This window comes from Diplotaxodon limnothrissa, linkage group LG2, assembly GCF_057381915.1.
Source record: "Diplotaxodon limnothrissa isolate DT_005_m linkage group LG2, D_limnothrissa_male_GT1.1, whole genome shotgun sequence".
NCBI classification, from domain to species: Eukaryota; Metazoa; Chordata; class Actinopteri; order Cichliformes; family Cichlidae; genus Diplotaxodon; species Diplotaxodon limnothrissa.
In genome coordinates this window covers 30,760,684-30,784,689 of record NC_140597.1, presented here as the reverse complement: position 1 = coordinate 30,784,689, position 24,006 = coordinate 30,760,684, and the positions used below count along the sequence as shown (strand labels likewise).

The following is a 24,006-nucleotide window of genomic DNA, read 5'->3' as shown; positions in this document are numbered from 1 at the left end:
AAGAGTAAAAAGTGAATGTAATGTGGTTTTATAGTTATTGCCCCAGACCTCTGCACAATAGCTTAAGTATGGTGAAACCAGTGAACAGTAGAGAATATGAAGTGATGTTCTGTCGAATACCTGTTTTGCCTTGTTTAGTACTGCAATGCTTCGTGATACTTTGGAATGAATATATCTTACGTGAGCTCTCCAGTTAAGTTTTTCATCTATTATTACCCCCAGAAATTTATTTTCACTGACTCTTTCAATATCAACACCATTTATTTGAATCTTTGCATTAGTATTTAAACTACTATTTCCAAATAACATAAGTTTAGATTTATTCAAATTTAATGATAATTTGTTTTTATCAAGCCAGAACTTCACTTTACTTATTTCATTAGTCATATCCTCCAATAAATTCTGCAGATCATCACCAGAGCAAAAAATGTTTGTATCGTCAGCAAAGAGAACCACTTTTAATACTTTGGACACTTTACAGATGTCGTTAATGTACAAGTTGAAGAATTTTGGACCCAAAACTGACCATTGCCAAAACATGTTACACACTGCTAAAGCTAAATGCTTTACAGCACATTCAGAGACTGAATTGAATAAAACCTCTGTTTTGGAAAATGCATGCATACAAACCCACACACACACACACGCTGGACATGCAAACTCCACACAGAAATAGAATGACTGGCTTTGCATTCAAATTCTCTCTGGGCCACCTTAACCAAAGTGACCAGACGGTAAATAAGATGAATATGGTTGAGTAATGTGGCCCGTTGCTGTTTACATTCAATTTGTTTAGTCAGCTTAACGTTAATCAAAAATTTCCCTTACTGTGGCCAGTCTCGATAGATACCTAAACTCATCAAACACAACAACAGAAAACAATAGTTCACGGAATGATGACACAAGGCTACAATTTTGCTATTCCATTTGCCATCAAGCTCTTTATAGTTGCTGATAAGAAATAACAATGAAACGGATTAAGCCACACTCTAATTTTCTTGGCCTTGTACCAAGTGATTAAAGAGAAAACTGACTTGTTAAAAGGAAGCGATGTAGGAGAATGTGAGCAAACTGGTATTTTCCCAGATGTGCTCAGGCTGCTATTTGTGCAAAGTGAGTCCATTCTACATGGACCTCAACAACCTTTCAAATCAAACAGCTTTGGAAATAGTTTTAAATGAATTTACAACTGTTTTTGAGGCAAATATCAGCCTGCAATCTGTGCTCATTAAAGCACTTAAGCAGCTCTAGTTAAAGTCATAACTTTCTGTTTTTGAGTGTAAATTCAGGAAGCGTTACAAACTAACCTTTGTTTCCTCTGCTTATAAATTGCATAGTGAGACCACATGGCTTTAGAAATGTGTACGTTTCCTTTCAGTTTTAATTCTTCCACCAATCAGTTTCACTTAATACATCTCTACTGAAGTTGATCCTTTGCTTTTTATATACTACACATTCACTTAACATGCTTAACGTGATCAAGCTACTGTATAATCCTCAACATTAACATGGTACTTCGGGAAAATTATCTATCTATCTATCTATCTATCTATCTATCTATCTATCACTGGCTGCCTAATGATTCATACACTGACGGCCTACGACATCCTGTAGCGTTTCACAAAAATGCCCTGTGGGACCAGGAGGTGCCAAATGCATGAAATATGCATGAAATTCTCGTGCTAGTTAGTGTAGCATGTTTTTTTGGTATCAATATTGTCTCTTTTATTATATAGCATATATGCTAACATGTTGAGTTGTTTTTCGATAAACCACTCTCATGAGTTTTGCAAAACACTTAAGTGAAGAGTTTTTTTCATGTTATTGTAGCATTTAATGTGTTAATTTAACAGCACTACTAAAACATTACAACTCAAATGTACTATTAGCTACTAAGTACTAATAATTAGTATAGCTAAGTACTATCAATTAGTATGGCTAATGTGATATCATAGCTAAGTAATATAAATTCCAAGCTGCCAAAAAACTATCCCGGGGTAGAGGGCCGCTGATTGTCCAGGGCTGCTTGTGAGCATGTCAGGGCTTAATTAGTTGTTAAGTAGCACCCAATTGGCTGTAGAAAACATTTATACAGTCACGGTAGCGCCTGGCTAATGTTGTCTACACTGTGTTCTGTTCTGTATTTTCTAGTATCGTGAACCATGGTTACTTTCAGCGGAGTGTATAACAGGTTTTCTCGCCTGGCAAAAGTTGCAGCCCAAAAGCAGCAACGGAAATATAACAAACTGTGCGCCATAGCAAGCAACATCTTGGGCAACAACAAGAAGGTATGCCACATACAGTGTGAGCTTTCGGTGCATGTGTGACTGTGCAGTTTTAGCCTGAGCGTTATCTTGAGTCATCTGTTTGCAATAGCGAGAGAGTGGTACTGTGATGATTTTTATCTCTTATCATTTCATTTGAATCTGCGCAAAGCCATGTAACGAGTTTTGCTTTCAGATGATCCAGAAACGTGTTAAATGATACCCTATAGCAAAATTGGGCTTATAGCAAAGAAAGGCTTCTTTCACGAGGCCCGTTTGAAGGGTAAGACTTGAAATGTGTGTGCTTTAGGCCGCAATGAGTTAAAAGTAAAACCGACAGATTCTGAAACTAAGGTCTAACACTAAATCTGCAAAATTGTCATGTTTATTTAGAAAGATAGAAAGCCAAAATAACCAAGCGTTTCATTGACTGCGCATAAAAAAGCAGAATGACAGTCTGGCTGCCTGTGTACCCACATCACAGTGTTTCTCAAGATGTAGGCTGAGAGCAGTTTGATCATAGTAACCATACTTCCTCTTTTGTGGCTTGTTGCTATGGTAAGACTTCCCTTCCAGGCAGGAAGTGACAGGAAGACCCAAGTGATGAGTTTTGTGTGTGAGTGTGTAAGGAGTGTGCATCAAGTTTGGGTGGAGCACTCTGCTGCGTCCCCTGACAGTGTGCACATCGTAGGACTTCAGCTCTGAAACTGGTGTCTGGGCCATCATGGCGAAGAACAGCAATTCTTTAGAGATCCCTATTGGCCACATGGTGAGTTGGCACCATTCTTGTTAGGTCTTACTTGGTTCTGTGGCCGTCCTTTGGGTAGTAGTTCTTTGATACGCTTGTTACATATACGATAGGAGGCTTTGACCGGCCTTCCACAGTGACTAGTCAAGGCATTTTAGTGTTGAGTGTGTTGACTACGCTTCTTGTAGCTGTGCAGGCACTCTAAATCTCCCTGTATGCTGTTTTGATCTGCTTTTAACGGTGCTGTTACTATTAAGCTGACTTCCAATCCAGAGTATCAAGAGTACGGTTTGAGCAGTTGTCTCGTGCTGGCTTGTGTTTTGCCTCCAGTCTTTGATAGTGCCAGAATCAGCCTGTGTGGCTACACTTGGTTGCTACTGAGAACAGGCTGGGCCATTCTGAGCCAGAAGGAGAAACTGAGCCATGCCTGTTGTCCAATCTGTCATGTGTAGGCTGAGTTGGCTTCAGTGTTCTCGATGTGAGACCATTGCATTTCTTGAAATGGTTCAGTTCTGCCAAAAAAAGGTGTGCAAATGTATCAACGGATATTAAGTCACAAGAGCAGGATGTTGCCGTAGTCTTAAAAAAAGGGGCTTTCTGTGGCTTGCGTTTGATGTCTGCATTTTGATATCGCTCCTTTAATAGATTTTTCAGAGAGTTAAAAGTGCATTTTACGAGAATGCAAGGTTTACAGCTAAGACAGTGACGAATCGATTGTTTTCATTAGTGTTTAGAAAATGTACTATTGACTATGAAAGCAGTATTTGCATAGCAGAGCAAATAACTGAAGAGGTGGAGTCAGAGAGACTCACACCTGCAGAGATAGACAGCCCATTTCAACCGTATATGGTCAAAATGTAACAATAGACAGGGGCTGTTGTCAAGATCAGTTATTTTTGGTTACAACAACGCACTCTCTGCTTAGAGTGCGTCGATTTATAGATATATCTATATAGATGTATAGATTTATCTCAAATGTAAGCTTGTAGCAAATGTCAAGCATAAAAGGATACAGTGACGTATTAGGAAAAATAAAATGCTAATTTTTTATTGTATCGACACATGAGGAGCTCTACAGCGAAACCCATTGATTCTGTTTTGGGAATTGAGCAAACTGACCTTTGATTAGTGGATGATTTTCTCCTCTTCCTCAGCCTGTGTTGCCTTGGTTATGTATCTGAATTTCACTTTAACTATACAATGTAGATGACCAGTTTGGTTTGTGTTGCACTAATGTAGCTGGGTTACTTTGCAAATTGTGCCTTGCAGGACTTCCTAATCAGAGCTAGTTTTAGGATGACAGATAACTTTATCTAGTTATCTATATCCAGTTATATAGATTATAAGTAATGTAACTTCATGATTTAACATTTGACTAAAATTCTGAACTGAAATCAAGATTAACTGGCCATGTTGTCAAAACCTTGATGTTTACATGGCCTTCATTAACAAAATAAACAAATAATTAAGAAGCTTGCCTCAATGACTTAAAAAGCTAGAATATCAAGTACAGATCAGGTCACAAAGGTAATATTAAACACAGAATGAAAATGAAAGTAATCTATTCATAAAAAGTTAAATGCTCTACTTTAAAAGCAACAGTTACTGTGCAGGGTTGTGAAGATATTTGCCTTTTTCTGTAATGTAAAGGATTCCGTTACATTAGTATTATCAGTTAAAAACAACGTGTACTGTTGCTTAATAGTACACTTAATAGTACATTGATTAAAATGGCACTCACAGCTGTCAGTTCTGAAAATGGTACTTTATTTATAAGACCTATATCCTCCACACACTCTGGGCAAGTTGCTACCACACAGACTATACAGACATGTAGACACACACACATTCACACCTTTGGGCAATTTTAGAATCAGAGCCCACACGTCTGTGAACTGTGGGAGGAAACCAGAGCATGAAGAGGAAACCTTGACAAAGCTCATAAATGTATCCATCGACGGTCTCCTATGGATTAAAACCAAAAATTCTGCTGTGAGCTAATTTGCTGCTGTTTAAACAATATTTCCATAAGCTGAAGCTTTTCTGTGTATACGTCAGATCAGTATCTTGGTGACTTGAAAACATGTTTGTGATCACAGCTTGTAGGTTACAGGTGTTTAAATAGTCTGCAGATTTCATTCAGTTTCTGTAAAAAAAAAAAAATGTGTCGGTTGAAGCGAACATTTACAAGATGTGCATTTTGTGTGCTCTGAAAGCTGAATGAGGCTTATTGTCACCAGTTTTGCAACCACTTCCTGTAAAAACAGCCTTGGCTGATTGCGCTACAGAGTTACAGGTTGGAAAAAAAAAACAAGAAGAGAAAAATAATGTGCAGCTGCTGTTCGTGTTTCCCTTCCTAAAGGCTTTTATCGTAGTGCTGTATAGTTGTTGCAGTAATATTGAGTTGTAGTGAGAATCTCCACAATCCTGTGTAAACGGGGCCAAAGTAAACTTTCTTCTTTCCTTTTGACTGTGCAGCCTGAAGAAAATATACGTAGGATAAATTTGAATAATATTATCAGTATTATACAGACAATAACAAAGAGTATTCAGTATTAGGCTTTTTCTCAGTTTTAGTTTTAACTGTTGAAGTAAAGTTCTTTGACAGATTGCTCTCTCTGTTCACAGAGCCAGGCAGTGTCAGATGGAGGTAAGCATGAGCAGCCAACTTGCATGCTGCTAATCCTGTACATATCTCAGTTCTACAACGTGAACATGTCTGTGCATGAAAATATCTGATTCAGTCTCACTCTTGGTCATGCTTTTCTGTGCTGATAAATGGGTGTGTTTGTGCCTGGATATGCTTTAGATTTGAACATGTCCGCACGCGGCTGTGGCGGCAGCAGCACCAGCCTTCCTGGGACTCCAGCCGGAGAGCATGGCCCAGCCAACAGTGTCATGAGCTGGGCCGTGTCATTTGAGAAACTGCTGGAGGACCCCTTTGGGGTCCGTTACTTTACGGTGAGGCAAACTAATGTTGGAATTTTTCAGTTAGGAAAAAGTTCAGGCAGAGTTCAAGTGTTGACATTAACTAATCATTACCCATACCTAATAATGCTGTGTGTGTGTTTGTCTGCAGGACTTCTTAAAGTCTGAGGTGAGTGCGGAGAACATTTTATTCTGGCAGGCTTGTGAAAAGTTCAAGAAGATTCCGGCCACTTCCTTGGATGAGGTACAAACTCTCTCTAAACTTTTCTTTTATGTATTTATCTCTAATTAATACTTTATTGCAGTAGTTCTTGTACTATGGGAGACAGAACTACTGCAGGACCAGATGTGTAAAGTATGGAGTGAAGTAAATATGATTCTTAAAGGGAAAATTAACAAGAGTTTGATCATGAAGTTGTGATGGCCTTCAACTTGGATCATATTTGATGGGTGTGGAGTGTGAATTTTCCTGCCTTCTGAAGTGGGATATGGCAGGAAAAATATTTGTAAACCACTACCCTGATAGCACACATTTGTTAAAACACATGTTTTGTAGAAAAGAAGTGGACTGTTTAGTGGGAATAGGGTTGCCTTGTTGCTGTAACTATGGGTGTCTCCAGCAATCGGAGGATGGCAGTGCGTCAGTAATTCAGTAATATTTTAGTTGCTTTTCAAGTAACATAAGCATTTTTCTGTTGTAATTTTGAGATGATCCCTCCAATAAGTCATTTGGTGCACTTTAACTGCTGACACTAACTTTTAATTGCATCAACCACAGTCAAACAGCCAGAAGCTGTGCATTGTTGGCAAAAAATAGATCTGCCATATGATAATTTTTATCAAGTCAAGTCAAGTCAACTTTATTTGTCAATTCTGCCACATGTACAGGACATACACAGAATAGAAATTGCGTTACTCTCAACCCTAGTGATTAGAAAAATGCAAATAAAATAATTAAAAAGTAAAAATTTAAATAAATTTAAATAAATACAATACAATTTTACGTATAACAAAAAAAGCTATGCAATATACATATACAATATTCAAGTAAATGGCTGTTTATGGCTGTTTTTGGAGATTTACTTTGTGAAACAATGTGCAGAAATTGTAAGTATTCAGTTATTAAAAATGAAGAACAGGTTTGGTGGGAACTACTTAATTTTCCATTTTACAGAATGGTTGTTACAGTTACCAGCTGTTGCAGTTTGCTCTATAAACTTCTTTTGGCAAATATATTGGAAAGCAAAGTTATGTAATGCAAGCAAATGCATCATAATTTGGAGGACATTTGTATTCCTCTATAACAGTTTATATTTAGTGGTTACAATGAAAACCTGTGTAAACCCCATCACCAGGACCAATGTGTTAATATCCACAGTAGCTCATAATTTAGAGTATTCAATGGGATATAGTATTGTGTTACACAAGTAAACTAACTTTTACCATTTGACTGTGGCTGACCTGAATCTTTCTTTCACCTCCTGTGGAGATTATTTCCATTGGAGATTGACTGAGGAAATTAAAAAAAAAAAGTATTGAAAGGATCCAAATAGATCATACATCAGCCATAATTATGTAGGTGAAAGGTTTACCTTATCCTTTAGAAATCTGTATGATTTACATCAGAGAGCCACAGAAAGGTTTCCTTTAATTTATGCTACATAGAGTGTGCTTAACGCTTAAAGTAATACCACCATGTAATTTGGGAGCTTTGCAAACAATAAGTGACTTACTAGAGGATTTAAGAAGGTGAACATTCAAATGAAATCCACAGGGAAATTAACAGAGTGTCTGATCTTACTTGTGCCTCAGCACTTCATGAACTGTAATTAAGAAACAAAGTTTAGCTGATTGCTGACCTTCAGAATAGTTCAATCTGACAGAGCTCTTGCTGTTTTTTCCAGCTGAAAGCAGAAGCTCGCTCAATCTACAGCACCTACCTGTCTGAGAGTGCTCCCTACTCGGTGAACATTGATGACACAGCAAAGACGGAGGAGAAGGACCTTCAGCAGCCTACACCTGACATGTTTAACAAAGCTCAAGCGCAGGTTGGTATGAATCAACCCTACTACTTCTGCTTAGTAATTATGACTCATTTTTGACACACAGATGACTGGGTGCCCCCTCTTGTTGCTTTGCTTCAGATATTTAAGCTGATGAAAATGGACAGCTACAGGCGCTTTGTACGGTCCCCTCTTTATCAGAGCTGCACTTTGGCAACAGTAGAAGGCAAAGGCCTACCTCGGCTCTCCAATGAGTCTCCGCGCATGGGATCCTGGGAGGATATGGCCTCCAAAGTCCCCTTAAGGGAAAAGAAGGTACCGTATTTTCCACACTATAAGGCGCACCTAAAATCCTTTAATTTTCTCAAAAATTGACAGTGTGCCTTATAATCATGGTGTGCCTTATGTATGAATTCTGGTTGTGTTTACTGACCTAGAACCGAATTTACCGAACCGAAGTTAGCAGGAAGTTAGCTTGCTAGTTTCCACCTAAACATGATATAGCATGTTCTGACTGAGAGATTTCTGAAAAAATAAAATGTACAGCTCTGCTATCACTTCTAACATAAATGAAAACACAAAACTAAACAGCAGTGACTTTTATAGGGTTGCTGAAGTTGGGCTAGCTGGTATATAATGCTGTGCTACATGATCGCTAGCGACACAGCTATGTTAGCATAACATAAACACAGTGAAGCTGGAGGATGAACGCTAACTGTTTTCCACTTGATAAAAGTTAATGTGAGGGTTCTCGGTGGTTGGGGACAAATGCAATCGCATGGCAGGACGGACCAAACTTCAGTCAGGAGAACAACTCAGATAATCCATCCACAATACGAGGTTAGTCATTAGTATACTGCAACAACATGGGGATAGAGGAGCTGCAAGAGAATTCAACATTAATGAATCAATGGTACGGAAGTGGAGGATCAAGAAGGATGAGTTGAGTAAAGTTTGACTTATCGGACTGTTTTGTTTCGCTTAATGCGCCTTATAATCCAGTGTGCCTTATGTATGAAAACAGACCCATTCATTGACAGTGCACCTTATAATCCGGTGTTCCTTATGGTCCGAAAAATACGGTAGATGGACTGAAGGTCGAGATGAAGAATACCTGTTTTATTATTCGTTTGACATTTATTTCATCGCTGCCTCCAACAGAGCAAGAAGTCAGACCCTAACAGCTTTCTAGGTGGTAAGAGTGCCTCAGAGAAACAGCGACAGAAACGAGGATCCTGGGGAGGTAATGTGTGCCAAATGACACATCTCATGCTTCTTTGATATCTTATGTACATCTTCTGACTTTATTTATTTATTTTTAAATCTCATCAATAACAATGATTCCAACTCCTATGGCGTGGTTTCCTGGAAAGAGTCCCATTTGTCCATCAAGTCGACCAGTAGTGTGGAGCTTGGCTCCATCTGCAGGCATATGGAGGTCAGTACATTTATAAAGCATTTAGAGTTGGTTGGAATTATGGGAAATGAATGTTAATTTACAATTTATATGATTGGAGGTATACAGTTAACAAAACTAATATTTGAGGTGACAAGTATTAGTATAGAGGAAAATGTGTGATTGGGATTACACTTTTCTCATTTCTCTGTCTGTGATGTAGAATGGTGGCTCGAGTCCCCGCTCCCCTGAGCTGGGGGGTGGAGGTGGGAGTCGTGTAGGGTTGGAGGGGGGATACTGCTGTGTCTACTTGCCTGATGGCAGTGCCTCTTTGGCACCCACGCCTAATGGCCAGCCAATCAAAGACTTGCTGACTAGCCTTTGTGAGAAAAGAGGCTTCCCACTGAAAGATGTTATCATTTACCTTCATGGCAAGGACAAGGTGAGCACTTTTGCTGTGCTTCAGCTGCAACTTTAAATCAGGAGGCATTTTTGAGGAACTTGAGCCACACTGTAAAGTTGTTTACAACAGTGAGCATGACCGACGACTGCCTCCTTCCTGTTCTGACATTTTCGTGCTGTGTTATCTCACCCCCTCAAAGTAACCCATGTTGATGTTCACATCTATAGAAATCCCTCTTGTTTCTTTCTGTTTGAAACATAATTTCTCTCTCTACAGCAACCATTATCGCTGGACCAAGACTGCTCCGTACTGAGAAATCAGCAGGTCTCTTTAGAGCTCAGAGTGACGTTTGCGTGAGTCAACTGAATGACTTCCTTCACTTCCTATTTTCTCCTGTCTTTGACACCATAGCAGGCTTGCACACCCCCACTACATGTCCTTTCTTACCATATTAGAGGGAAGTCCTTGTGGTAATATGCACACAAAGTCTAGCTCTCTGAGCATTAATCTTTGTACTCTTCCTTCACATTGACTAAATAAAATTCAAAATGTAATCAGAAATGGGTTTCCTGCTAAGATATCCCTTGCCAGCTGCCCTCGTGACTACAGACATTGTCTGACAGTAATTCTGTACTTCTGTTCCATTGCATTTGATTCAGTGTGAGTCACAGTGTGAGAGGAAAGTTATAGAAATAAGTGTGTGTTTCAGGGTGGAGATTGCCTTCACTGGTAAAACTGTGGGGATCATGGTGAAGTCTAGTAAGACACTGCAGGAAGCTCTCTCTGTGGTGCTGCAGAAGCACAATATTAAGCCACAAGAGGCCTTGGTCACCATGGTGAGTGTTGCATATGAGTAGGATTATAATATGTTACCTTTTCTTTGAGTCATTTCCATATAAAGATTAACAATATTGTCACTTTTAAATGAATGATTGATTTTCTGTGGTTGAATTCTACCGACAAAAATATGTGAAATGCCTTTTAACCTTTAATCTATTAGGAAAAATCAATGTGCATGTTTACCTATGTAAACATGTAATTTCAAAGTGTTACACCAGTGATTCTTTTCAATATTATAATATCAATATCTATTTTACATATTTTTCAGCCATGTATAGTCTAGGATTATTTTGAACTATAGGTCTTGCAAAGATACTCAGTAGAGCAAAAAAGCTGGAAATGAGCGTCACTTTTAAGGATGGATTTCAAAATCTGTCACTAAATGAATGGCACACCCTTGTTGGCATTGTCATTGTAGCTGCATTGAAATGAGTCACACACTTGAATGTTTCTCACGTTTCAAAGTTTCACATTACATTTTTTGAAAACTTGCTTTACTTAAAACCTTTATCTTTCTCAGTAATGGGAAGCTAGCTGCACAGAAAACATTTTCCAGCCACGGTTTCTTTCATTTCTTATTACAGGAAAGAAGGCCTCTGTTTGCAAAGCTGCTACATTTTAATGAGTCATCTTCTTTATTTGTCAACTTTCACAGACACAAGTTTAGCTTATTGTTTTAATGAAATTGCTTTAGTAAAATTACTCATTTTAGAAATAATGCATGGTTCAGATTATTAAGATATCATTTTGAAACTAATGTAAGCAGCTTCTGTGTGTCCTTAAGATGCTGGTTCTACTTTTAATAAACGTTACACTAGTTTGTAGTGAGTAATGAGATTATTTTAGTAATGCATTGTCTTTTCTAAGTTATGCACAACCCATTTACTGCAGAGATGATTGATTCTCATAGTACTGTTCAGCTAAGTATGTCTGCATGTGTGTATGCTTTGTGTTTCAGGTTGGAAGTGATGAGCCTCTGAATGTGAGCACCAATGTGTTTAGTCTGGCCAATAAGACGCTCCGACTTGACAAAATCAAAGGTTAATATACTTGACCTTTTTAGAAACCCATAAATTTACCTCAATATGAAACAGGCTGATTAATGTTTATAACATTAATTGTAATACAGCATGCAGCTACCAGAGGAGCACAATAAGCCACAGGATGAAAACAAACCTACTTAGCTGATAAGTAAATGAAAACAGTCTTCAGTGAAATCAGATAACAGCACATTTCATCTCTCCATCAGCTGATTATGTTGACGATACATTGGCCATTATTGTGTGTTCTCTGGTGCTGTCTGTGGCTCCTTATTGATTTAATCGTTTCTTAATGGCTCGTACAAAGTGTTTTTCAGCTCGTGGTGCTCTCTCCCTTGAGGCTGTCTGAAGAGTCTTTTCACTGTCCATTTTGCGGTCATGTTTTTTCTGCATCACTGTTTGCATGTTTCTTTCTTTACTTTGCTTTCCTCTTTGTGCATTTCTCTTTTAGCCGCTTTTTTTTTTTTTCTTTTAAATTGAAGTTAAAATGTCTGAGTCCATTTGGTTTGTTGAATGCTGTGCCACTTTCAGTTCACTCACCTCTTTTCCTGACTGCTGAGGCTAGATCTGACTTCAGTTTGGATCAGTGCTCTCGGCCTCAGATTCTTTTTATTTTGTTCAGGAGGAACTAAGTAGATTCAATTAGAGTGGTTGTATCCCAGGAGGACCATTTTAATACTTAAGATGTTTTATCTGCCTAATGTCAGTGTTTAACGTAATGGGTATGCTAAAGTTCTGTAGCATCGTCAGCTTTTTGTTGACTACTTGTACACTGAAAATAAGAGTTCTGTTAGAAACTCATTTCCATCTTTGTGTGTATACAGGCAAAGAGCAGACCAGCATTTCCAGAGGCGGCAGTTCTGCAGCCAACCAGGTGAGGCAGTGTTTATTGAAGCGTCAATAAAACAGCAACAAAAATAATTTTACCATCATGAAGAAACTTTGAATTGCTGCTTTGTGATTCTTAGGCATAAATATTCTTTTGTGACTTTTGGGTAACTTATTTTGGAAAAATAACAACTCAAATGAGAATTTTTGTATGAAGCCAAGGCTGAACATGAATAGTGTTAAACAACCTTCATTACCTTCTTAGACAAGTCCCTATGTTGCCCTTTTTTGTCTATTTTATGGGACCAGTCATTTCCCTTTAACAGTATCTATATAAACATGCATTATATAAATCTATGAAAAGTGGTATGTTGCAGTGTGTAAATGGGCCTCATTCACAAACTACATTATGTCAAATCTATATAATCTTTCTGTACAAATGTTTAATGGACTAGTGTAAGCATATACATTCTGGTACTCTGCAAAGAAGACTTAAAACCTCCTGATCACCAGATGGTTTTGGGTAATTTTAACGGACATCTTTGTATTCAAGGTAAAATAAGAATATTGTCAGAAATGATCGTTTAGTTTTCCAACTTGGTATCACAAAATGTTTACAAAATTAAATGACTATAAGGAATATGTTAGCTAAAATGATTTAGGCCTTAGCCTACATTTTTATCCTTTCAATATGAGGTCTCACCAGTTCAAAAACAATACAGAAGGCAAAGTCTGAGACATTTCAGGCTATATTGCTTTAATGATTTATTTATTCTTATAACTTTTATCCAGCGCACTCCTTCTGGGAAGGCTTTCTACAAGTTTTAGGAGTGTGTTTATTGGAATTTTTGATCATTCTTCCAGAAGCGCGTTTGTGAGGTCAGACGGTAATATTGGACGAGAAAGCCTGGCTCACAGTCTCTGCTCTAATTCATCCCAAAGGTGTTCTATCAGGTTGAGGTCAGGACTCTGTGCAGGCCAGTCAAGTTCTTCCACACCAAACACGCTCAACCGCTGTCTTTATAGACCTTGATTTGTGTACTGGTGCGCAAGTCATGTTGGAACAAGAAGGGGCCGTCCCCAAACTGTTCCTACAAAGTTGGGAGCATGAAATAGTCCAAAATGTCTTGGTATGCTGGAGCATAAAGAGTTCCTTTTACTGGAACTAAGGGGCTGAGCCCAAGTCCTGTAAAGCAATATGCCAAAACCCCCTCCCCCAGACTGTACAATGCAGTCAGACTACCACTCCTCTGGCAACCAGCAAACCCAGACTTGTTCAACAGATTGCCAGATGGAGAAGTGCGATTTGTCATGTTTCCACTTCTCTAGTCCAGTGGCAGCGTGCTTTAAGACTCTGGCGTTTGAATTGCACTTGTTGATGTAAGGGTTGAATGCAGCTACTTTGCCATGGGAACCACTCCATGAAGCTCTTTACACACTCACTCTTGAGCTACTCTAAAGGGTACAAAAGTTAGAAGGGGTGTGTGACCTCTATGCGCTATGCTGCTGAGGTCTCAATAAACAAAAAACATGTCTTTTTATTTGCCATTCTGCCCTTCAGGTGTTGGTCTTGTGCACTTTTGAATTATTTTTGGCACTGCTGCAATTTTAAATTGCTCCCTAGATGTCTTTTTCTAGCCACCTGTATGCTTCAAATATGCCATAAATATACCTCAAACTCCAGCTGATCTAATCCTTATGTTGAGGAGCATCCCTAGTAATAAGAGTTGGGTCTCTGACTGTGAGCCACACACCTTTTCTTCAAGATAAAATGTAAGTTGAAGTGAGACACACTAAAGGAGGTTCGTTTGTACTGCAAGGAGGAGCGATCTCAAACTAAGTCTGGAAATGGTATATGGCTGCACAAGACGCCGTCAGATTCAATGATTAAAACTAGAAATGAAAACTTACTAAGTGTTACTGAGATTTAAACCTTGTGAGCTGAGAAATGGTTTGTTGATGATGCTGAAATCTGTTTTAGTCCCAGGGAGGAGCAGCAAGTACAGGTCCAGAAGCCAGATCACTGAGCCAAGACAGAGCTAAGGCTCAGCCAAGGTCTACCAAGAACCGCGAGATGGACGGTAGGATGACTTGGCAATATCTAGTGTGGTTTGGTTTAAGGTTATTGAATTAGCTGAGTTGTTTTCAATGTGGGGAAATAATTTTGTTATATCAGTCTTTATCTGCATGCCAAAATATATACATGTAGGTAATACTTCATTAGAATATACATGATTGTTGCATCGTGAAGTTGTATGACTATCTTTATTAGCCAACCCATCTAAAAAGGATGGGCATTTTGAGGCGTATGCGTTTTAGCTTTTTACCCCTCAGCTTTAAAAGGCTGATGGGGTATTGTGGTCACTTGCTGGATGGGTGGCATGGACACAGGTTTGGGTATCTGATATCTTGAAAACAATGCCTTGTAGAATTTTTTTTATAACTGATACCATAGATGCATCCCCTAAAAGTCTTGGATGAGTTTGAATCGGTGACCTCGACCAATGGAATGCAATGGGTACTTCTGCCAGGAGGCTTGGGCGGGGTAGGTAGCACCACTGGCAGGTGACAGTATTGAGGTTTTTTTTTTTTTTTTTCTTTTTTTCTTTTTTTTTCTCAGATGTTTTATATTATTATTGAAATTCTGTTCAATATCAAGATTATTGTCAATATATCAACTATTTAGATTACAAATTAGATTGGATGAAACTTTATTAATCCCTTGGGTTGGTTCCTCCGGGAAATTCAGATTATATTACATTTATCTGATTATCAGAACAAGAGGGCAACAATAACAATGATTTGTCCATGCCAGGGTTCCTGGACATGCTGACGAGGGCTCAGAACTCCAGGGTGGATGATCAGCGAGGTCTTCTCACCAAAGAGCAGCTGGAGGTTCCTTCCTTCCTCCAGCTGCCCACAGATCAGGTGCAGGAACCAGAGGATCCCAGTATAGCCAGCTCTTCCACTACTGACTCCAAAGCAAAATCTGAGGATAAGAATTCAGCTGAAAATTCAGCCGAAGCAGCGAAGGAAGCCCCCGACTCTGCTAAATCGAAATCCCCAGACATGAGGGAAACAACAGTTTGAAAGACAATCATGTGTTGGATGAACGAAGATGTGATCAAAAAAAACTACGACGAACATTTCACAAAACTGTGATATGATTAATTTAAGAAAATTAATGCAAGAAAAAATTAGTCCTATAGCACTTTTTTCTAATTGTTCGCAGTATAAGCTCTGAGAAAGCGGTGTGCTACCACACGCTGCTCTATACTTTTGAATGACCTTCTTTTAAGCCAATTTGTAAATAAGGCAGATCATGGCAAGCATTTATGGTGTCGTTCTAAAACACTACACATCCTTATGGGGAAAATGTTTGCTATGAAATGATTAATTCAACCTTATATGAAAAAGTTATAGGTCAGAATGTCACCCTGAAACTTTAAATGTTTTAGTATACATTTTATTCATCCGCTGATTTGTAATACTGTACAGATTTTGATATATCGTTCACATTTCTTCTGTTTTTTCACAGCCGTACTTTGCAGTAATGTTTTCTTTAAACTAAGCACAGGAAGGAGTGACTGTCCAAAATGGGTTTCAATGTTTTTGCACGGTTTCTTTGCTTCAACATGCATGGAATATTTGATGCAGATTTATTATTTAATATATTCTTTTTAAATTTGTGTGTTGCATGCTTTAGGTGTGTTGTGTTTTTCTTTTTTTTGTGTTTTTTTTTTTTTTTTTTTTCTCTTCCCTTTTTTTTATTTTTTATTTTTTTTAAATTATCCCTATGTTTGCTGTGACTGCACTTTGCAAAGCCCTGGTCATGTCCTGTATTCCTGTTCTCTACATCTCAGACTACAGATCTAGTTCATTAAATGAGTAATGTGATAATAAAAATGAAATGGTTGCAATGATTCTAACGATAATCCACAGGGTGTATTGAAAAAAATTAAAGTGTTTTATAAGAAATTGTTATCCTGTCTGTCTGCATTTATTTATTTATTTATTTATTTTTGGGGGGGGGGGGGGGTGATGAATCACTGAGGTCAGTTTCTGGCTTGAGAAATGCTACGTGATTGGGTTTTATATGCAGTGCAGTCAGACCCCACAACCCCTGTGGACCAACTGTGTGATTCATACAGGGTAAAGCAAGTCTTTACACATGTAACTAGCATTGATTACATTATTCATTCTTGAGTCTTCTGGTGTATCTTGGTTAAAGGAAAGCTCTTCGAAAATGCTGTCACATAATGTCCTTTTTCTTTTTCTTTTTTTTAAAAAGAACCAATCACAGCACTGCAATGCTATGATTGGCTCTTTAAGTTGGTTCCGTGGCCAATGACCAGCTTAATCTGTCTGCAGACTTGTTGCTGGAAGGTGGCTTCCTGTTGTATTTGGCTATTGTATGGGTTACAAAACAATCTGGATGAGTCATAGATGGTCTCATCAACATGAATGATGTCAGCATTATGCATATTTCAGAGTACATGTTTTGAAAGTATCTCAGTCAAGCCATCTTACATGCATCATCATCTGGTATAATGTGATTGTCATTGAAATAACCTAAAGTAATGATGAGAGCTGTGGACGTCAGCATTGATGTGCAGTGTACAATACCTGTCTGTCACACCCACAGCTTCCCACTGCCAGCCTGGAGACATTAGCACACAGAGCTTTGAGTGACACGCCTGGTGGTAGTCTTGGATGTGCGTGGGGGAGGGGGGGAGCTGGCTGGCTGGCTACTGACTCCATCCGTGAGTGGTGCGTCGGCGGAGCTATGAATGGGCAGAGAGGGGTGTACTCTCACAGACACCATAGCAGCAGTGAGATGAGGAGTGTCATTTACTCCACTGCACGCCTACTGTACTGAGAGGAGAAAAGAGAGGGAAGGAGGTGAGTGTATGAATTAACCCCAGGCATTTCATTTGTCTCATTTGCGATGATTGCAGGGCTCATTCAGTCAGTAGATGTGGGTGCCTTTTTTTCTCCTCTTTCCATCACCCGCATCATTCATCCTCCACTCCCTTCTGTCACTCAGTGCTTTACTGTGCTTGATGAAAAGTACTGTGCCTCCTTCATTTCCTCATTCATGGAAAAGCACGTTTTCATTCAGACTGTGCTAGCGCTCTGTCTTGTCTCTGTTTTGTTGTTTACAGCTTTCAGTTTGAGCTAAGCTTCATGTCCATTGTACATCTGGATGAATAACAAGCAGGTTCTGGATTTCTAAAATAGTTCTTCTAATGGGAGCTCACACCGCCTTAGAGAGTCCTGCAAAATATGTGTAAGTGCTGTAAAACAAAACCTGTCCAGCCGATCGATGCAGGCACATTAATGTGGATTGAAAGATTGTGCACAGTTGAAGGGCAGTCTTCAATCAGTCTTCAGTGGGTTAAGAATGAAAAGATTATGGAGTCATAACCATGACTCGGGTATCAGGTGAGATACACATGGCTCAGCTGTGATTCCGACAGAGGGCAGTTGTGCTGGTCAGCTACTGACTTAATACATCCAGCTGGGTGTAGTTGGGATGTGTGCATGTCCCACCTGAGTGTGACAAAACAGACAGCACATCATCATCAATTACACGGCATAATGTCCTTGACACTGAGCCATTTTCATGTGCTCTCTTCCATCACTGCTCACATGCTGACCTTGGTGCTCCAGCCATCTCGCTGTGTGTTGTCTGTGGTAAAACAGCCCATTTTATTACACAAATCCTGGCCACGTGAAGATTTGCGATCAGCATGTTTGCAGACACTTGTGTGGTGGCTGAGAAATGTCAGACACTGATTTTTAACTCCTGGTTTGAATTCCTCCCAAAAGACTTGAAACCATCAACACATGGCTGAAGCGATACAGGCATCCAGTGTCATCACTGTTTGACTAAATCAGCGAATGAAACTAATGACTTCTTATTGTGTTTCCAGGAGGGAGTGATTTGGCAGACCTTTAGGTTGAGCAGGAAGAAGGCAGGAGTGACAGTGTAGAGGCAGAACACACATCCACAGGAAACTTATGCTTAAGGAGCTCTTGTCATGTTCTGTTTCTCAGTTAGGGAGTTAATTAGTGTTGACCCGGACGCAAAGATAGGCTCTGTGTGAGGTTCTTTCAGGGTTATGGATTCAAACCTCCGGAATAGATTTGCTTCTTACGTAACGCAGATGTGAACAGCAGCGTTTATTAAGGATCGTAAAGGCTACGTAGTCATTAAACTTTTCTGCCTTATCTTTTTCCTTCTGCTGCATCTCAAATTGAGTCTGTTTGTTCATCCCTGCAGAACAAAACTTATTCAGTAGCTTTAAATGGTAAAGATTGCTTTGCATGTGTATGCTCCCGTCTGTAGGGGCATGTAAAAGCTTTATGCATGTACATTTCTTTTTATCTATATCAAAAAAAGAGACGTGATGATTTCGATGTGCCACCTTGATTGTTGCTCATGTGGACTAATCGTTGGCGAAGTGTTTCTAAAAGCCACAGGGGTTTTTATCTCTGCTACAAAGGAGCTGGACTTCCACCCGCCTCAGTCTAACCTATACGATCCTCCACTTCTTGGCTTCGTCTGCAGTGGAAGAATTTCTCTTCTACACAAAGATGAAAAGACGGTAACAGAGGAAAGCAGGGGTTGACAGAGTGAGGCAAGCAAGCAAATCATTCACATTTAGGTCATTTCCTTCAGCGAGTTGGTCAGAAAGAGCACTCAGGACTCTTTGAATGCCTGCCCTGCCATCAAGCCTCAGATTATCCTCAGCTGTCCCTCAAAGGACTATAATGCACATTTTAAAGTAAGTGCAGAGAGTTCATCATCCCTCCTGACTGTACCTACCGAACAAACATACATGTTCTGCGGTAATGGAACTTGTATAAAAGAAAGCAGAAACTCCACTGGTACTGACCAAGTGGAGTATTTCTGGCCTCACTGAATATCACATATATTCCACTTCAGGTAGGACTTTGTACCAGAGTTCCCTGCAGCATCAAAAGTGATGCCACCATGATGTCAGCCATCACAGCGAGTGAGTGCGCTCCCGTTGATCATTTCCTATTCATTCTTTATGAGCCCTGGGCTAAATGCTTCCTGTAAGCTTAGGCAGAACTGGAGCCCAGAATAGTAGACTGTTTGACTTCAGTCAGAGTGTGTATGTATGTATATATATATATATGTATGTATATATATATATATATATATATATATATATATATATATATATGTGTGTGTGTGTTTTTGGCATTCTAGCCTCATCAGTAAGTAATAAGTAAATTGTAATTCCATGCATCTTGGAAAGAGATAAGCTGTCTGTTAGATGTGCTACATTTTGAAAACTCAGCAATGATTGACGCTTTAAAGGCTCTGAAAAAAAACACAGCTTTTTGTGAAATGACTCAGTTGCCTCAGTTACATAATGGTAATGTTGCATATGTCTCTGCACCAATCAGGATTTAGAAACAGGTATTTTTTTAATGTAGAAACATCAAGGATATGAAGTTATTTCTGTTACTATCACATCATTTTTCATATTTATTAGGTTGCAATATGCCAAATTACATTATTAATTCAATTTACAGTTATTTTTATACTATTCATTCACAACAGCAGTCACCTCAAGTTCATTTATATTATAAGGTAAAGACCCTACAATATTAAAGAAACCCCAAGAATTACACAACCTCCTCCGAGCAAGCACCTGGTGACAGTGGGAAGGAAAAACTCCCTATTAACAGGAACAGACCTTCAGCAGAACCAGGCTCAGGGTGGGACACCCATCTGCGGTGACTGGTTGGGGGGGGAGGGGAAGGAGAATAGAGGACAGAGAGACAGAACAAATGGCAAATCATAGGAAAAAGAGCCAGAAAAAAAAATACTGGCAAAAGTGATAGATCCACTTAGATGGTGTTTCTGCTATTCTCTGCAGGATGTAGACAAAAGCATCAGAAAACTACAATAACTTCCTAATTTTAAAGTTTCCGCTTTCAATAATGTTGGTTCCCATGTTCAACCAAGAGCTTTTAAGCTCAAGTCTTTTGTTTGAAATACCTATGACATATTTTATTTCTTCTTTTTGAACAGCAGCACTGAACCACCCCTTCACACCATTAGAATCTCATCGGTGTGCCTGACAGAGAGAAGCAGACATCAAAAGGGAGGCTGATGGACTGTTAAAAAAAGAAAGGGAAAAAAAGTCTCTTGTTCACTGAACCAGACCCAGTGGTGTTTTGTCCCTCAGCCAACAGGGCTCATGACTCCAGCTGTGGCCCTGGCTGTGACTGTTGCCTAGTGTTCTCTGTGGTCTTTCAGTTCTCGAGGAATCACTGTTTGAGTAACTGTGTGTGTCCTTGTTCAGAGCAGTCCTTTTCACGATTTTATTTGCTGTGACTTGCTGTTTTGCTTTCATCCTCTGAGCTAAAGTTGAGCTTCTGTTATGTCAACCGTTAGGGCTCCAACAAGCAATGTTTATATACTGAAATACAATTTTAAAAAAAATATTTGGTGGATTTATGTATAATCAAACAAGGTCAGAAGAATTACCACCCCTTCTTCCCCCCCACCGCTCCTTTTTTTTTTTAAAGTATGCCTGTTTTGCCAGTAGAGAAAATTGAGCCAAGCTAACCTGTAATCAGTCATAATTTTTGCTTCTAGTGAATCCCAAAGCTAAAAACAAACAACAGGACACTGAAATCTGCAGTAGTGTATCTCTGAGTCAGAGACACCCTCTAGTGAGAAGAGCTCATAACTGCACACTCTCTTGCTCCACTTGGATCTCTTGCAGTGGATCAGACCGCTTAGGGCAAGATTAATTGTTTGCATTTTACTGGATATATTAATGACTTTCCCTTGTCTGTTGTTGTTGCGTGCAGTCACGCTTTTTGAAAGTTTCTCTCGTTTTTTCTCCTAACCTTTTAGTTGCACAGCCAAAGTTTGCAAGAAAAACAGAGTGATCCATCCTAAGTCCCCACAGCCCCGAACTTCTGAGGAAAAACTTTCAAGTCAGCCATGGAGCAGAAGACAAATGAGGTACTTAAGAACCCGATACTCTGATACACTAAATTTTAATCATTTGCCGTCTAATGCGACCCTTCCCTCTGCCTAGTGTCCCACCAGCACCTCTCCTCAGAAACACATGAAAAATAGGTCTAAGTCCACAGAGGAGGTACAGCAGTCAAAGAAGGTGAGCCTGCAGCAGCCTGATGTTCACCCTAGCACACTATTTCTTCCCTCACCCTATGAGTCAACCTAACTGTCTTTCCTCACAGGCCTTTTCCTCACAAAAATCACTCCCAGGCAGACCAGAGCTGGAGAGAGTGAAGGTGAGATGTATCACTGTTCTACTGTATTGGCATTAAAGCCTAAAGCTATGTTTAAAACCAGAGTTTTATTTTTATTTGTTGCAGGAATGTCCTGATGGCTCTGAGACACCGCCATCCTCCAGCGAAGAACTGAAATGATGAACAAAGCCAAAAAAAGATGCCATAAAGCTACATCATCATAAACCTGAGACATAAAATGTGCAGATGTACACAGCGGAACATGCAGAATAGTATATGAAAAAAATGCAAGCCGTGAATTGATTAAAAGGAGAGAATTGGACTAAAACACACACACACACACACACACACACACACACACACACACACACACACACACACACACACACACACACACACACACTCACCCTACCGCTGAAACAACATGTATGTGAACAAAAGGACACCTGTGATGATATTGTTTCATTGTACTGTGAGTGGTGTATACATGCCACCTGAATGTGTAGTAACAATAAAGTGATGTTGCTGAGTGAATCTGTGTTTACTAACCTCCACTAAGCCAACTGCCAAATAATAAGGCTGTCGGAAACAATACAGATAGATGATGGTGTGCAGCAGAGGATGAAAGAAGCACAGCTTAAAATCGAAATCTTTATGAAATCACCCAATAATATGTAAGATTATCCCATCGATGCATTCAATGGCAGTCTCAGTGTATTTTTAAATAAAAATAAATAAAGGTGCTGATGTTTAAGGACGGAAGAGCTGCTTCATCACACATAAATATATGTATCATTAGTTTCAAATGTTCTTTTCACCCTGCAACGTCTCCTGCAGTTTTTTTTTTTTTTTTTTACAAACTTGCAAGGTCCGAAGCCCAATTTGAAATCTGGCAACCTTCTGCCACCCACGCAATCCTTTAATCATAACTCTGATTACTGCATGAAACTACGATGGAGTGTTTTCTTCTCGGTGATTTATTTTGATTTGCTTGTTGAAGTTCTGTTGATTGATTTGCTCGTTAAAGCCGATTCTCTCTTATGAGCTTTACGTCTGCCACCTACGATAAGAAGTCATTTAAATTCCATGGGTTTTATTTTAATAGTTGTGATTGCTTTTTGTTTTTAATTGTAAAATGCGCCTCCTTGGCCAGCAAGCCTGCAGGCCTAACTTCAGCACCCACTAGGGGGCTGCAGCAACCACTTTGGGAATCGCATAATCTGAAACGGAGGCCGTACATGTGGCAGGATTGACGCTTGTTCCTAAACCAGCAGCTTAGGTGCTCAAATCCTGAAATCGAGTTGATTATTTGAGTCTGATTGTTTCAGTTCTGTGAATGTGAAGCTCCAGTTAAGATTTTAGCTCTTGTGTTAACAACAGACATGAAAAACACACAGATCTATATAAAATATCAGAGTGCTTTTTCTTTTTCTCAAAGCGTCATTACTCCCTTCGTGTAGATGACAACAGTGATCAAGGTAAAAGAGATTAGTATTAATCTGAATGACTTGTGCTGATTAGTGTCACCTAGCCAGTCAAAACAAGAACAGAGTCTTTAGAATAAGACACACACCTGTGTAGAGATAATTAACTGACGTTTTGTTCATAGTGTTATGGGCCCCTTTGTTAAAAACCCAGAGGCTTTGCTTTATTTATTTTTTAATATTAGATAAACCAAGCAGGACGCCTTGCGTGGCAGAATTTAGCCCCCGTCTGGTTCGGCATGCTGTGCAGTAGCAGCAGCCACCCTGTGACTCGCACATCTGGAGATGGGATTAACTGCAACGTGGAGTGTTTTTTAACCAAAGAGCTCTAGAGCTGCTCAGTGTGTGTTTACGTGATTACATGTGTGTGTGCGCACGCGCGCGCGTCCATGTGCGCTGGTACATCTGTGCTTCGTTTTTTTTTCTCTCTCTGTATAATTCTGCTCCAAATCTCAAGGATTTCTCCTCCAGTTGCCACCTACAGCAGCAAACCCAGCTCCCTGAAAAACAACAAGGCTGTTATTTCTCTCAGGCTCCCAGATCTCATAACAGATTGGAAAGCAACAACTTAGTCTAAAGGGTTTATTAAGTTCATAGATGCAAGTCTGGCGTCAGCAGGCTTGGGAGATTTGGTTGAGAGCACTGCTGATATGACAGAACCGCGGCTGCACTAATCATTAACAATTACCCCCACAACAACAAAGGCGGGCGCTGCGTGTGGATAGTGGTGCATGCGTGTCAAGAGGCTCTCAGAAAATCTCCTTGATAGTCTATTTCCAATCAAAACAGGCTTGATGCTGAG

At 39.5% G+C, this 24,006-nt stretch overlaps 1 protein-coding gene across 3 annotated transcripts; it reads left to right on the top strand.

Annotated features, from left to right (window-relative positions):
• The first annotated feature begins 2,162 nt into the window (after positions 1-2,162).
• rgs14b (regulator of G protein signaling 14b) lies at positions 2,163-15,577 on the top strand. Of its 3 annotated transcripts, none has more exons than XM_085370644.1 (15): positions 2,163-2,288; positions 5,641-5,662; positions 5,822-5,973; positions 6,092-6,184; positions 7,845-7,988; positions 8,085-8,258; positions 9,105-9,186; positions 9,317-9,381; positions 9,563-9,781; positions 10,019-10,095; positions 10,452-10,578; positions 11,541-11,622; positions 12,447-12,496; positions 14,432-14,531; positions 15,266-15,577. In XM_085370644.1, exons 1-15 carry the CDS (start codon positions 2,163-2,165, stop codon positions 15,538-15,540), a joined length of 1,788 nt encoding a protein of 595 aa, XP_085226770.1. In that variant the 3' UTR covers positions 15,541-15,577. The 3 variants fall into 3 exon arrangements, with proteins under 3 accessions (XP_085226770.1, XP_085226786.1, XP_085226778.1); XM_085370660.1 differs by lacking the exon at positions 2,163-2,288 and adding an exon at positions 2,948-3,033 and having other exon boundaries at positions 14,438-14,531; XM_085370652.1 differs by lacking the exon at positions 2,163-2,288 and adding an exon at positions 2,948-3,033 and having other exon boundaries at positions 9,281-9,381.
• The last annotated feature ends 8,429 nt before the right edge of the window (positions 15,578-24,006 follow it).

What these genes read in the sequence shown, in the direction of transcription:
- rgs14b (XM_085370644.1), top strand. Translation starts at nt 2,163, where the DNA reads ATGGTTACTTTCAGCGGAGTGTATAACAGGTTTTCTCGCCTGGCAAAA. An exon ending in CCAGGCAGTGTCAGATGGAG is followed by an intron (nt 5,663 to 5,821) that starts GTAAGCATGAGC and finishes GATATGCTTTAG; the next exon opens with ATTTGAACATGTCCGCACGC. An exon ending in CCGACTTGACAAAATCAAAG is followed by an intron (nt 11,623 to 12,446) that starts GTTAATATACTT and finishes GTGTGTATACAG; the next exon opens with GCAAAGAGCAGACCAGCATT.